At 50.3% G+C, this 14,909-nt stretch overlaps 1 protein-coding gene across 1 annotated transcript in view; it reads left to right on the top strand.

Annotated features, from left to right (window-relative positions):
- Window positions 1-11,172: 11,172 nt before the first annotated feature.
- The window catches only part of CELF5 (CUGBP Elav-like family member 5), a gene marked incomplete at its 5' end in the record, with an annotated part of 44,029 nt that continues 40,292 nt past the window's right edge, over window positions 11,173-14,909 (top strand). The window contains one exon of the mRNA XM_079770137.1: window positions 11,173-11,431. Coding sequence (XP_079626263.1) covers window positions 11,173-11,431 — 259 coding nt within the window. The remainder of the gene's footprint in view (window positions 11,432-14,909) is intronic.

Below are 14,909 nucleotides of genomic sequence, written 5' to 3'. Positions count from 1 at the left end.
TAGTTGGGGGTGGACAGTGATGGCTACCTGAGGAGGCGATTTTGAGTGAAATCAGAATGGCAAGAAGGATTAAGCTGGGTGGAAATCCGGGTTAGTGGTCCTGACAGAGGGCACAGTCCCTGGGGCAGGATGGTGCTCGGTATGTTAGAGGAACAGCGAGGAGGCCCATGTGGCTGGAGGAGAGGCAGGCTACTTGTAGGGGCCTTGGTGAGGTGTTGGCATTTTATGCTCTGAGGGGGAACTGGGGAGGGGGTGGCCCAAGGAGAGGAACATAGGCCTGACTTGTATTTGGAAAGGTCACTGGCTCCCCAAGGACATATATGAAGATGAAATGAGATCAGGCCACGCGTGCCAGACGTGAGAGATTGTTCCTTGGGCTCCCTTGGTGCCCGTGAACATCACCTTAAGTCCCCGTCAGCCCTGGGTAGCAGCAAACAGTTTGGCCAAAAGCATCTTCTGAGGAGGGTACTGTATCCTCCACCGGGACCCCACGGGGGTCCCAACCAGTGTCTTGGATCTCTTCCCAGGGGTCTTTGTTTAAAAGACAATAAAACACAATCTAATATCCCCTGTAATCATCTGTCTCTCCCCCATCTGCCCAAAGGTATAACCCAGTGTCCATATCCTTGTCATTGTTTTTAAAAATTCTTTTTAAAATATGTTGTTATTGATTTTAGAGAGAGGTAGGGGGAGAGAAAGAAACATTGATGTGAGAGAGAAACCGGTTGGTTGCTTCCCATGCACACCCGGACCAGGGATCAAACCTGCCACCCGGGTATGTGCCCTGACGGGGAATAGAGCCGGCAGCCCTTTGGTGCTGGGACAGCACTCGGCCAACTGAGCCACACAGGCCAGGGCTCCTTGTCGTTCTCTAAAAACCATGATTACGTACATATTTATGAATACATGGGACAATAGTCAGCATTTTTTTCTGTATGGCTTAAACACTTTATTTAGATAATATACTGTCCTTACCTTGCATTTTAATCTCTTTTTTTTTAAACCTCTAAAACAGTTTTATTGACCACTAATCAAATACAATCAAAATAACAGATTCCTCAGTCACAAATTTTCCTTTTGTCCCTCACAGTACCTCCCCTCACCCCTCGCAGGCAACACCAATCTGTGGTCACTACACATTAGTTGACATTTCCTAGATTTTTATATAATGGAATCATTCCCACGTGTGTCCTTAACTGGCTTCTTTCACTCAGCATAATTATTTTGGGATTTACTCCAGTTGTAGCATGTATTAATAGTTCATTCCTTTTTGCTCTGAGGAGTATTACATTATGTGGATATACAGCAGCAAGTACGCAAGTAACATCATTTCATTCAATGTCCTTTTCTTATAACTGTGGCTGAGATGCCCGAGAAACTTAACTCTTGTTTATATCAGTTAGCCTGTGATAAACTGGTTTCATTGTATGTCATTTCGCTAAAGTCACAGAACTTAATTGACGACACTAAGTGAGGACTACCACAATTTGTTACCAATTCAGAAGTTGAGGGACATTTAGGTTGTCTCCAAATTTCAGCTATTGCCAATAAGCTGCTATAAACATATAAATTAAATGTATGGACATCTGCTTTGTTTTCTCTTGGGTAAATACCTAGGAGTGGAATGGTTGGGTCACCTGGGTTTCTAGCTTCTTTCCGAAGATAATTGTGTCAATTTATGATCCCGCCACCAGTACCTCCACATTCGGTATGGCCAGTCTTTTACATTTTAGTCATTCTTATAGGTGTATAGTGATATCTTATTGTTTTAACTTGCATCTTCCTATTGACTGATGTTTCCATGTTTGTATTTGTCATCTACATCTTTGGTGTGTCTTTGGTGACATGCCTGTTGAAAGCTTTTGCCCATTTTTTATGGGTTTTCTTTTATTGAGTTTTGAGAATTTTTTATATATACTGGATACAAGTCCTTTTTCAGCTATATCTTTGTAAATATTTTTCCCAGTCTGTGGCTTGTCTTTGCATTGACTTAAGTATCTTTCAAAGAGCAAAAGTTCTTAATTTTTATCAAGTGCTATATATCAATTTGTTCTGTTATGAATTATGCTTCTGGTGTCATGCTTAAGAAATTTTTTCCTAACCCAAGGTCACAAAGATTTCTTTCTGTTTTCTTCTAAAAGTGTAATAGTTTTACATTTCAATCTATGATCCATTTTGTGCTATTTAAAAAAATACGTTGCAGCCCTAACCAGTTTGACTCAGTGGATAAAGCGTCAGCCTGCGGACTGAAGGGTCCCAGGTTCGATTCCAGTCAAGGGCATGTACCTTTGTTGCGGGCACATCCCCAGTAGGGGTGTGCAGGAGGCAGCTGATGGATGTTTCTCTCTCATCGATGTTTCTAACTCTCCCTCTCCCTTCCTCTCTGTAAAAAATCAATAAAATATATTTAAAAAATAAAAATAAAAAATATGTTGCAAAATATGGAACAAGTTTAGATTTTTACATATGAGATCTAGTTGTTCCAGCACCATTTGTTGAAAAATACTAGCCTTTCTCCTCTGAATTGCCTTTGCACCTTTTTTGAAAATCAATTAACCAATGTGTCTAGATCAATTTCTGGACTATATTCTATTCCATTGATCTATATATCTATTCTTTCACTAACACCACACATTTTCTTGATTTTTAGAGAGAGAGGAAGAGAAAGGGAGAGAGAGACAGAGAGAGAGAGACATTGATGTGAGAGGGCAACATCAATTGGCTGCCTCCTGCACGCACCCTACTGGGGATCGAGCCAGAAACCTGGGCATGTGCTCTTGACTGGGAATCAAACCGGCAACCTCCTAGTGCACAGGATGATGCCCAAACAATGAGCCACATTGGCCAGGGCAATACCACAGTGTTTTGATCACCATGGCTTTCTGAATAAGTCTTGAAATTTGGTAGTATGAATCCTTCAACTTGAATCTTTTTCAAAGTTGTTTGACTATTCTAGGTCCTTTGCACTTCCATATGAATTTTGGAATCAGCCTGTCAATTGTGTGTGTGTTTTTTTTAAAAAGCCCTGGATTTTTTTTTAAGCCTTGAATTTTCATTGGGATTACAAGGAATCTACAGATCAGTTTGAAATGAATTGACAAGTTACCAATTGTGATGGTTCATTTTCTGTGTCAACTTGACTAGGCTATGGTGCCCAGCTGTTTGGTCAAATATCAGTCTAGATGTTGCTTTGAAGGCATTTTTAGATGTGATTAACATTTAAAACAGTTGACTTTGAATAAACATCCCCCTCCATAACGGGTGGGTCTCATCCAATCAGTTGAAGAGAAAAGACTTGAGGTTCCATGAGGAGGAAGGAATTCTGCCTCAGATTGCCTTTTTGACTGCAACATGGACTGTTGCTGGAATTTTCAGCCTGCGGGTTTGCCCTGTGGATTCAGACGTTGCAGTCCCCACAACCTCTTTCTATAAATATACATCCTGTTGGTTCTGTTTCCTGGGTGGCTAACATACCAATACTGAGGCTGCCAGTCTATGTTCATAGCCAGGGAGAGAGGCCAACCTGAGGGGAGGAAATAGCACCTTTTAAAACAAGGCCTCGACCATCATAAGTCTTGTGTGTGGCGTGCAGGACTTCTGCCTGGCAGCACGGGCTCCGAGTGGGACCAAATCTTGCTTTTATATGTTTCACTTACACATACACCAAGCCTTTCACTGCTGTACAGTAGTCCATCTTCAGAAGGGACCTTGAACTATCCACCCAATACTCTGCTGATGGGCACACTGCTTGTACCTAACTTTCCACCACCTTAAACCTTTATCGGGGTCTCTTGGCACATGAAGAGGGAGTGTGTTTAACTCAAGGTTAGCAAACTGTCACCTGTGGCCTAGTCTGGCCCTCTGCCTGTTGTAAGTAAAGTTTTATTGGCACACAGCCACGCCCACTCGGTTGTGTATCGTCTGTTGCTGTTTTCACGCTGCAAGGGAAGGACTGATCAGTTGCAGCAGAGACTGTGAAGGTGGCCAAACCCCAGATGCTTACCACCCGGCTCTTCACAGGGAAACCACACCCTGGTTTTCCTTCTCTTTCCTAGTGGCCTTTGGCCACTGCTAGACAGCAAAACTGATCTATTTTGCAATGGACACACTCTTGGCTTCTTTTGACATTTCAGTCTCAGTTCTGATAGTTACTATGATTTTAACCCCTCCTTTGGCCTACAAAAGATCCGGAGCAAATTGAACAGGAGCATGGGGTGGGGCACCAGGAGAAATGTTCTGAGGGGCTGCACAAGCTTCACCGTTGGCCCAAATTGCCACGGTATCCTTGATCCATGCCCAGCTCCTGGAGGCCTGAGACCCAGGGAAGAGGAAGGCAATAGTGATGCTTGCAGCTGGGGACCAAGACAGATGCCAGCCTGCAGCCTGGCAGCGGGACCGCTGGGCTGAGGGCCAACTTATTTGATGGCTTTAAAGGGAGAAATTGGATATGTTTCCCAACATTTCATTTTCTACCTTTTTATTTTGACACTAGAGGCCCAGTGCACGAAATTCGTACATGGCGGGGGAGGGGGCGGGGGGGCGCAGGGTGGTCCCTCAGCCTGGCCTGCACCCTCTCCCAATCCGGGATCCCTTGGGGGATGTCCGACTGGCAGTTGGACATCACTCTTGCAATCTGAGACCGCTGGCTTCTAACGACTCTCCTGCCTGCCTGATCGCCCCTAACCCCTCTGCCTGCCTGCCTGATTGCCCCTAACCACTCTGCCTGCCTGCTTGCCTGATCGCCCCTAACTGCTCGCCTCCCTGTCTGATCGCCCCTAACCGCCTCTGCCTCGGTCCTCCGCCGCTGCCTCGGTCCTCCGCCGCTGCGGCTCTGTTCAGAAGGATGTCTGAAAGGTTGTTTGTTTGTCTGGTCTAATTAGCATATTACGTTTTTATTATTATAATTTCAGATTTATAGAAATAGTAAGAACTTCCTAAACCCTTCATATATCCTGCAAATGGTAACTTTTTACCAGTTTTGTTCTTTTTTCTGTCTCTTTCTGGGTCTCTGTCTCCTCTCCCTCTGTCTCTCTCCACCCCTTCACTCCTCAAAATGCCAAAGTGTGTTTTCCTAAAATCCAAGGCAGTCTCCTCCCTCCTCACAGAACATCACCCAGATCAGAAAACTGACACCATACAATAGTTTTAACAAATTACACACTTTACTCACATGTTGGCCTTTGTCACCAGCAGTGTCCTTCACAGTAAAGAACATTCCAGATCACGCACTGCATCTGGGGAGTCCTGTCTTTCTAGCCACCTTTACCCTGGAATGGTTCCCCGTTTTCGTGTCTCACAACCTTGTTAGGAGTCCTGGCCAGGCTGGGTTTCCTGATGTTTCCATACGATCGGGCTCAACCTATGCATTTTACGGGAGAGGAGGGTGGGCATATCACAGAATGAAGTAAAAGCGGGATGGTGTGTACTCGGCAGGGTATTCCTAGGGTGTGAGCCCTAGTTTCGTGGATAATGGGGTATCTATTGGCTCTCTCCACTGGAGTCACTATCTTCCCCCAATAAGCACGTTATGGGGAGATACTGTCTTTTTAAAAATATATTTTTTTATTGGTTTCAGAAAGGAAGGGAGAGGGAGAGAGAGATTAAAACATCAGTGATAAGAGAACAATCCGTTGGCTGCCTCCTGCATGTGCCCTGACCAGGAATTGAACCATGACCTCCTGGTTCACAGGTCGATGCCCAACCACAGAGCCACACCAGCTGGGCGTGGGGAGATACTTTTAGGCGGTGCAAATAACCTTTCACTCCTCAGACGTCACCCTCTAGTTCTCAAAGTCACTGGTGATTCCTGTGAAGCTGTGATCACACTGGTGGTTGCCACGTGGGGATTTTTCTCTTTCCCTTGTCTGAAGTACCTATCTGCTTTTATTTCCAATTTACAGAGGGTGAAAGAGACAATCAGACAGGTGACCTATCTTGCTTGAGGTCTTGTGGCAAAAAGGAGGCAGAGTTGGCATTCAAACACAGTTTTATGTGTGTGGTGTTTTTTTCAAAAAAGGCTTAATTGGGATATATTCACATACCATAAAATTAACCCCTTTAGATATATCATTCAGTGGTTTCATGACTTCTGTCTAGTTCCAGAACATTCTATTCAAAAAGAAGTCTCATTCCCATCAGCAATTACCCCCACCCCCTCCAGCCCCAGCAACCACTGATCCACTTCCTGTCTCTGTGGATTTGCCTGTTCTGGACATTTCACATAAATAGAATCCTACAATATACGAACCCATGCAGTTTCGATTGCAAGTGATAGGAACACACTGGGGATGGTTCATTCAGAAATGAGGGTTTGTTTCTCTCTTTCTCATCCTAACGTTGGAAAAACACACCCAAGTTCAATGTGGTGCACGCTCAGCTCCGAGGATGGTGAGGCATCCACTCCTCGTGTTCCCAGGGAAGTAATTCGTCAGCCCTCAGGACAGGTGTCCACTCCAGGTCCCATGGGCTGTGGCCAGAGGAGTGGAGCCACATCGAAGGACAGATCGGGGAGAGGGGGCCACAACCCCTGAGGGTGGGGCACAACCAGATCCTGACAGGTCTTTCCACCCCTCCCTCCCTTACCAGGCTGGTGTAGGGGTGTCCAAGCTGTGCCTTAGCCCTCACACAACCCCAACCCGTTGCTGAGAGAGGGAGCGACAAGGGGTTGACCCAATGAGGAATCCTTTCCCATCTGTGAAACCAAATGGTGGGACCTGGGAGAATCCAGGCAGATTGGGGTTCCTGCAGGATGATAAGAGCAGCCCCCTCCCAGGGGAGGGGAGCAGTGTGGATGGGGGTGTGGCAACCAGAGGTCTCTGTCTGCTTTGTGGCTGTAGATGTGTGAAGGCAGGAGGCATCTGGGGTAGGTGGGGACTGTGGGGTAGTATTCCCAGGGGACACATCTTGAGCCTTGGCAGGTGGGGGTGCTTCAACTTCTGGGAATGTTCTAAAAGAGCTGTAGGTAGTCTGGGCAACGAGGGACTTGGGGGCACAGAGAGACAGGGTCAAAGGGCATCAGGGTTGAGGGGTCAGGAAGACACTCAGGCCAGCTGTGCAGAGACCACCAAAGAGCAGAGGTCCTGGCACAGGGCAGCTCCAGGCTGGGCCCCCTGCCCCTGCCCTACCCAATACCCTGACCCCATTGCTGACCCTACACCTCAGCGCCCACGCAGAAAGCCAGGTGTGGGCATAGGAGGGTGGGGATTGGAGGGACCTAGAAAAGACCAGAGGCCATTTCTTGTCCCTCCCCCAGGGGCTCACTCCTTCCCACACCCACGACCTCTGAAATAAGAGTCTTGCTGTGAAAAGCCAGAATGGGAACATGGCGGACACCTTCCCAGACCTTTGCCGCCGGTGACCTGAAGGCTTGTTAGGAAATGCAGTCCCAGACCCCCTCAGACCTGCTGGATCTGGCTCTGCTTTCTTAGCAGGACGCCCAGGAGGACACGCACCTTTGAGAAGTGCAGTGTGGACCCTGCTGACCCCACCCCAGCTCCTCTGCTGAGGCAAGCGCCTTAGCTGTGCTCATCAGCAGTTCTTCCCGGAGGTCCTGCCCCAGAAGGACCTGGGAGATGTCTGGGGACATCTGTAGTTTTCATGACTGGGGGTGCTGCTGGCACCAAGTGGGTGGGGCCAGGGATGCTGCTTACCCTCCAGCAGGTGGTTCCTCCATAGGGAACATTATGACCCCTAAATGTCCACCGTTTTCCTTTTAATATTGACTTATTCAAGCTCATGTAAGCATTTTGAGAAACTCTCTTCTGGGAGATGAACCCTGGGGCAGGTGAATGAGGAAACAGGTTCAGGGAGCCTAGTGACTTCCGGGAAGCCTCCCAGCCCATCTCTGCTCCCAGCCTCGCTGCTGCTGCTTCAGTAACAGCAGCCCAAGCCACGGGCCTCCTGCAATGATGCCCAGCTGACCAGGCTTCCTCTGGCTGATAACAAGTCAGAAAATTGGCCTCCCGGTTCCAAGCAGACCGCCCTGGACATTTTCTCTGCCTTGACCTATTCCCTGATACAGCTGAGTTGTCAGCCGGCCAGGGAGTAAACTCCAGAAATGAGTATCACTCAGGAGGCAGAATGCTGAATTTACATTCCTGGAGGTCACACTCAAGCTAGACTGGGACCCTCCCTGCCCCTGCCCCCAGTTTGTTTTGTGTGTTCAGTAAGAGTATGGGAAATTCATCTTTGGTGGGTTTTAATTCTCATTCTTTTTAAAATAAGATGTTTTTATTGAATTTGAGAGGAAGGGAGGGAGAGAGAGAGAGTGATAAACATCAATGATGAGAGAGAATCATTGATTGGCTGCCTCCTGCACACCCCACACTGGGGATCGAGCCCACAACCTGGGCATGTGCCCCACCTGACCGGGAATTGAATCATGTCCTCCTGGTTCATAGGTTGACGTTCAACCACTGGGCAACACTGGCCGGGCTATTTTTATTCTTTTTAATGACTCTCCAGCACATCAGAGGCTCACAGGGCTTCGAGCATCCTGATTGGGTCTCCATGGAGACTGAACCTGTCTTGGCCCAGCTCCACCAGCCCAGCCTGGGGCTGCAAGCTGAGAACCAGGAACCAGGGGTGGCTCTGCTCCTCACCTAACCCTGACACCCTGCTCCCGTCTGGGGATGGGCAGGTGGCTGCCTGTAACAGTCATGACAGCCATTTATTGAGCACTAAGGATGTCCTAGGTGCTATGCTAAGCCTCACCTATGAATTCACCAAATCCACCCTGAAGCCAAGGGCTTCATCCTATTCACTCTTTAGTCTCACTTGGCAAATAAGGAAACCAAGACTTGGCTGCCTAGAGTGTGGGAAAGACAGTGTGGGATGGTGGGAAGTGTGTGGGCTCTGGGATCAGGCTGGCTAGGTTCAAGTCCTAGCACTCTCACTGTGTAACCTTGCAAAAAAAGTGACTTGGGCCTCAGTTTGCCTATCTGTAATATGGGTATAGAACAGTATTTACCTCTTAATGGTTGCTATGAGGAATGGGCAGGGACCAGGGTGAGCTCACCTGGGGAGCAAAGTTTAAGGGGCCACCAAAAAACATAGTCATCATGGTAAAGGATATTTAATTTATTTATATATATTATTATTTTTAAAATCTTCACCCAAGCATATATTTTCCATTGATTTTTAGAGAGAATAGAAGGGAGAGAGGAGGGAGGAGAGAGAGAGAGAAACATTGATGTGAAAGAGACATATCAATTGGTTGTCTTCCATATGTGTCCAGGACCAGGGATCAAACCCGAGCTCCTTCTGTCCCCAGGCCGACACTCTAACCACTGAGCTAACAGTCCAGGGCAAGATAAAGAATATTTCAATGCAGTTTTTTTAAAAGATATTTTTATTGATTTCAGAGAGGAAAGGAGAGGGAGAGATAGAAACATCAATGATGAGAGAGAATCCTTGATTGGCTGCCACCTGGATGCTCCCCCCCCCACCCCCACATTGGGGATTGAACCCACAACTCAAGCATGTGCCTTGATAGGGAATTGAACCATGACCTCCTGGGTTCATAGGTCGACGCTCAACTACTGAGCCATGCTGGCCAGGCTAATGCAGTATTTTTTAAAAAACTAAAATTAATGTTCCCCAAATTCATGATGAATAAAATGTCAACATTTTAAATAGACAGTATTTAAATAATCAGTATTACTGAATTTTCCTTTGGCTCAGCACTGCGTTGTTACTGATCCTGTCTTTGTTTTAAAATAAAGAAAAGCAATTAAAAATTAAATTCAGAATTGGTAGACTGCCATCCCCTTGCTCAGTCGGCACTTTCCCTGTTAGAGTCTCCTCAAAGTCCCTCAAGCCTGTCAGGATGCCTCCTGCCTCAGGGCCTTTGCACTTGCTGCCCCAGTCTTACCTCAGCTCCAAGTCCAAGCTCTGTTATCAGCCTTCCCTGAATTTGCCTCCTAAAGGCTTCCCTCCACTCATTCAGCTGCTTCTTTCATTGTATTTTTTCATAGTGTAAAAGTATCTGGTTTATTTACTTGTAACCACCCCAGGATTTGTTGTGTGGATTGAATGAGTTTGTGCATGTCAAGAACTTAGCACAGATCCAGGTGCCTGGAAAGAGCTATGCACTTTATCGGTAACATGTAAATATACAACGTATTATAATTAAATTACATTACATGGTTATAAATATTATGGAGGGGAAAGGAAGCCTGAGAAATGAGGTGACGGTGGCTGAGCAATTTTAGATAGAATGGATAGAGAACGTGTTGAGGGATTGAAGGAGAAAGCCATGCACCATTTGGGGGAAGGGTATTCCAGGCGGAGGGCACAGCTTGTGCCAAGTCTCTGGGGCAGGTTGGTGCCTGGTGTGTTCGAAGAAAGGCCAGGAGGCCCCTGTGGCTGGAGCAAGTGAGCAAGGGGGAGAGAGGGAGGAGGTGAGGGGAGGGAGGGGACTGGGGCAGGTTGTGTAGGACATTGGGGGCTGCACAGAGGACTTCATCTTAATTTTAGGACATTTTTGGAGAGTTTTAAGCATGATGTCCATAGAGTTCTTGGCCCAAATGCATCAATATCTTTTGAACTATTTTGAACACTGTGTGCACATAGCAAGTGTGACAAAGATGTTACTCCTGGTTGTTGATGTAACAAACATGATTCCTATTTCTATTCAGTAAGTTATCAACTTAAAAGTGCTGAGCACAGTGCCTGTGTTATCAGAGGTGTTCTTTCTTGTTGTTATTGATGAGTTGTGGGCTTAAAAGTGGCACGAACAGCCCAGCTAAGTAAAAGCCGGGCTCTACTTTTAGTGATTTTTCCTGTTGTTATCAGTTGAAGGAGCCAGTGACACCTGGAAGTCAGGTCTGTCCTGCTCGAAGCCCCGCCGTCACCCACCCAGAAGGCGGGGTTTGCGGACCCGTGGCCTCAATTACCCAACCTGGACTGGGCTCCAGAACGCGGGATGTGGAATGAGGGATGAGGAGTGCAGAATGCGCGGGATGGCTATGCGCGCGCTGGCCTCCAGGGGCCGCTGCGGAGGCGCCCTTTTGTGGTCCTGATGCTGGAGCGAGCGGGCGCGGAGGAGGGAGGAGGGCGCGGGGACCGGGCGGGAGGGAGGCGGGAGGCGGCGTCCGTCGTTGTAGCTGTGAGTCCGCCCGCCGCCCGCTGCCGCCGGCTCGGTCCTGCGCCCGCCGCCCGCCTTCGCCCGTCATGGCCCGCCTCACGGAGAGCGAGGCGCGCCGGCAGCAGCAGCAGCTCCTGCAGCCGCGGCCCTCGCCGGTGGGCAGCAGCGGGCCCGAGCCCCCCGGGGGGCAGCCCGACGGCATGAAGGACCTGGACGCCATCAAGCTCTTCGTGGGCCAGATCCCACGCAACCTGGACGAGAAGGACCTCAAGCCGCTATTCGAGCAGTTCGGCCGCATTTATGAGCTCACGGTGCTCAAAGACCCTTACACGGGCATGCACAAAGGTGGGCGCCCTGGCCCCCTCCCTCCCCTCCCTTCTCTCCACCCCACCTTCCGGCATCTTCTCTCCCCCAACCCTCCTCTCCTAACCACCTCCCTCTACTTGCCTCTGCCACGGCATCATTTCTCCCCCCTTCCACCCACCCTCTCCTCCTCCCTCTGGGGGTGCAGCTGACAGATCCGATCTGGCCCCCTCCCCTCCTCCGCCCCCTCTCCCTCCCTCTCCACCTTCCGGCATCCTCTCTCTCTCTCTCTCTCTCTCTCTCTCTCTCTCTCTCTCTCTCTCCCTTTCTCTACTCTCCCATCTCCCTTTACCTCCCATACTCCACCCCCCAAGCATCTCTCTCTCTCTCTCCCCTCCCATTCCCCCTAACCCCCACCCTTCCTCCCTCCCTCCCTCACCCAATCTTTCCTGCCCCTTTGCTGGGGGAGCTGCCTGAATACCACCACCCCTCCCTGCTCCCCCCATTCATTCGGCCTCCCCAGGCCCCGTCGGGGAACTTTGCGCCTCCGGACTCCATTGCTTTGGTCATTTTCACAAAGCCAGGCCGGTGGGGCAGGTCCAGCTGGCCTCCGGGACATACGGATGCCCAGGACCCCGGGCTAATCGGTAACTACAAAGAAAGCAAGAGGGGGGTTGGGGGGCGCAGGGAGCTGAGCCAGGCTGAGGGGGGAGCACCAGCCTCCGGTGGCTCAAATGCTACCGTCCACCCTCCCCCCTGCCCACCCTCTCTGTTCGGATCAGCATCCCCCTCCATTTCTCTGCCCTCCCCCTCCCTGCCTCCACCTTTGGCTCAAGTTAAAACTAGCCGATCCCGTTAGCAATGTGTTGAGGTCTGAGGCCAACGATGATGAGTCTGGGCTGTCCATCTGGCAGAGCCCAGATCCTGGGGTGGACAGGGGAGGTGTGGGCGGCCTGCAAATCCAGCGGGGAGGCAGATTGGGTGGGGAGGACTGCCTGCCTCCCCCCTACCTGATTCTCTCTCTGATGGCATGCTGGGCGCAGGTGCCAGGGACTGTGGCCCCAGCCCTGGACTCTGATCATAAGCACGGTCTCAATTGGGGTGGTGTTGACAGCTCTTCTGTTGGCCATTGGGGGCTGGGGTTGGAGATGGCAAAGGCTTTGCACTGAACACTCATGGCAAGATCCTGGAGGGACCTTAGGGGTGGACCAGCGCCCATGACCTATTTCAGAACCATTTATCTCCATCCTCCCCTCGGTGTTTCAGCATGGTAATCATTAATACATGTTTGTTGAATGAATGAATGAATGAATGAATGAATGAATGAATGTGAGTCTGGTAGGATGGAGCCCGGGCCTGTCATTTCAGCTAGACCTCAGCTGATACCCTAGGGAGGAAAGAACCCCCCTCCCACCCTTAACCTTTTATTGAATTCCATCATCACAAAAAGAAGGGGGGCCTGGAAAATCTAACTCCTCCATGTGGCCTAGGAGGACAGAGGGCTCACTTTTGCCCATGAATCCAGCTCAGGAACCCACGGCTCTATAGAGGGCTCTGTTCACACTCCTCCATCCCCGCTGCACTTCATTGCTTTGGTCATTTTCTGGTATGTCTGAAGAGCCCATTTCTAGAAAGATTCTGATGGGACTCGGGGGGTGTCCATGTGGCCCCCCAAATGTTGGGCTGGAAGGCTGCTGGCGAGCTCTGGGACAGGGAAACCAATGGGCTGCAGAGGTGCCCCTTCCTCATTTTTAAATCTCCCCTGGAAATCCTCCCCCCAGGCGAGAAGAGATGAGGGGGTGGAGCTGCAGCCCAGGTTCGCCTGGGCCAGAGCCTCAGTTTCCCTACTGTTAACAAAGCAGGGCCCCATGAATGTGGGGTTGTTTTTTTTTTCTGGCTGGAGAATGTTGGGATTGCGGGGGGGGGGGGCGGGGGTTCAGGGTCTTTCCCATTTCCCATCTTTCCTTGGAGGCTTAAAATTAGGAATCAGGGTGTCCATGACATTCAGTCCTCATCCTCCTCTTCACAGGGGCCCTGGGCCAATCTGAGCCCTGGATGTAGGGCCTGAGGGTAACAAGAGGGTGGGGGGCTTTCTCTCCTCTCTGCCCTCCCCCAGCACCCTCAGGTCAAGAATAGATTCCCCCTCCTGGTCCCACCTGGTCCTGGGCCTGGAGGGACCTCACCTGTGGGAGGCAAGCTGGAGGTGGGGGTGTCTTGAGTGCCAGCAGCTGGGATGGAGGCCTGTGTGACCTCTGGCCAGTGGCTTCCCCTCTCGGGGCCTCAAGCAAAGGGAAGTGGAATGATGAATGGGATGTGGGGGGAGGGGAAGTCCAGGTACCTCCCAGAGAACACTTATCTGGTGTAATTTCTGGGGAAGCAACTAACATCTAACTCCTCCATGTGACCTAGGAGGAGAGTGGCAGGGATGAAGGGTCTGGGCCCAGTGGTGGGGAGAAACTTCCCTTTCGCCCAGCCTTCTGGGCCCCTGGATGCTGGGAGAATCCCATGAGGCTGGGCATCAGGTCAGCTGAAAGGGCCAGAATGACGTTAAGTCAAAACATCCATTGTGGTCACCATGCCCCCCACCCCCCAGCATTGTCATTATCCTCATGACCATCTCATCCTTAATGTTCACATTCAGGGTCCTGTTTGATCTCTCCCCAAAGGGCTCGCCACTGAGGGGGGCTTGTGAGCACCACCATATTCATATAAAAAGGAAACAGGCTCACAGAGCCAACTACTGGGCCAACTTCTGGGTCCCAAAGACCAGCCAGAGCTGCCCTCCCCACTGTCACACACCTTCTCCCGCCCAGGCCAGGGGAAGCAGACGTATATGCGTGTGACGAAGGGATGACAGGTTCCTCCAAGATGAGAGTGAGGCTCCCCAGCGATGGCATGGGGGAGGTGGCTGTGACATCTGACAGCCACAGCCAGTGGTGGGGCCTGTACGTGGGGGCCTTCCAATTCCTAAGGGCCTATACAGTGGGGGGTCTTGCTGGAACCAAGAGAAAGGCAGGGCGTTCAGCAGATCCCCTGGGCTTTGGGGATTGGAGAGGGCAAGAAGTGAGGGGTCCTCAGAAAGAGGGCAGGCTGGGTATTTTTTAAAGAGAAGTGGAGAGAGAGAGCCACCCCCCCATACATACACATACACACACACACAGGGAGAGGCAGAGAGAGGGTGGGAATCAGAGAGAGAGAGAGATGGAGAAGGGGGATCAGGAGGTCACAAGGCTGCTTCCTACCCCATCCCCCAGATCTGTGCCTCATCCAGAGGAACAGGGCCCCCCTGTGTCCCCAGCCCAGCCAGGAGCTCAGGCCAGGAACTGAGGGCTGGACTAGGGCTCCCAGTGGCCAGTATACAGTCATCAGCCCCTTCCAGTACCCTGATGGTCGACAGTCCCCCGCCCCCCCACACACACACAGGATCCTCGCTCTGAGGGGGCTGGGTGCCTGTAGGAGCCCTGAGGTGTCCCTCTTCCTTAATCAGGGCTGAATATTAATGCCCGTCCTGGCGATAGGG

The sequence above is a fragment of the Cnephaeus nilssonii genome (assembly GCF_951640355.1).
Source record: "Cnephaeus nilssonii genome assembly, chromosome: 5".
NCBI lineage: Eukaryota > Metazoa > Chordata > Mammalia > Chiroptera > Vespertilionidae > Cnephaeus > Cnephaeus nilssonii.
The sequence above is the reverse complement of the archived record's forward strand: the minus strand, read 5'-3'. Positions and strand labels throughout refer to the sequence as shown.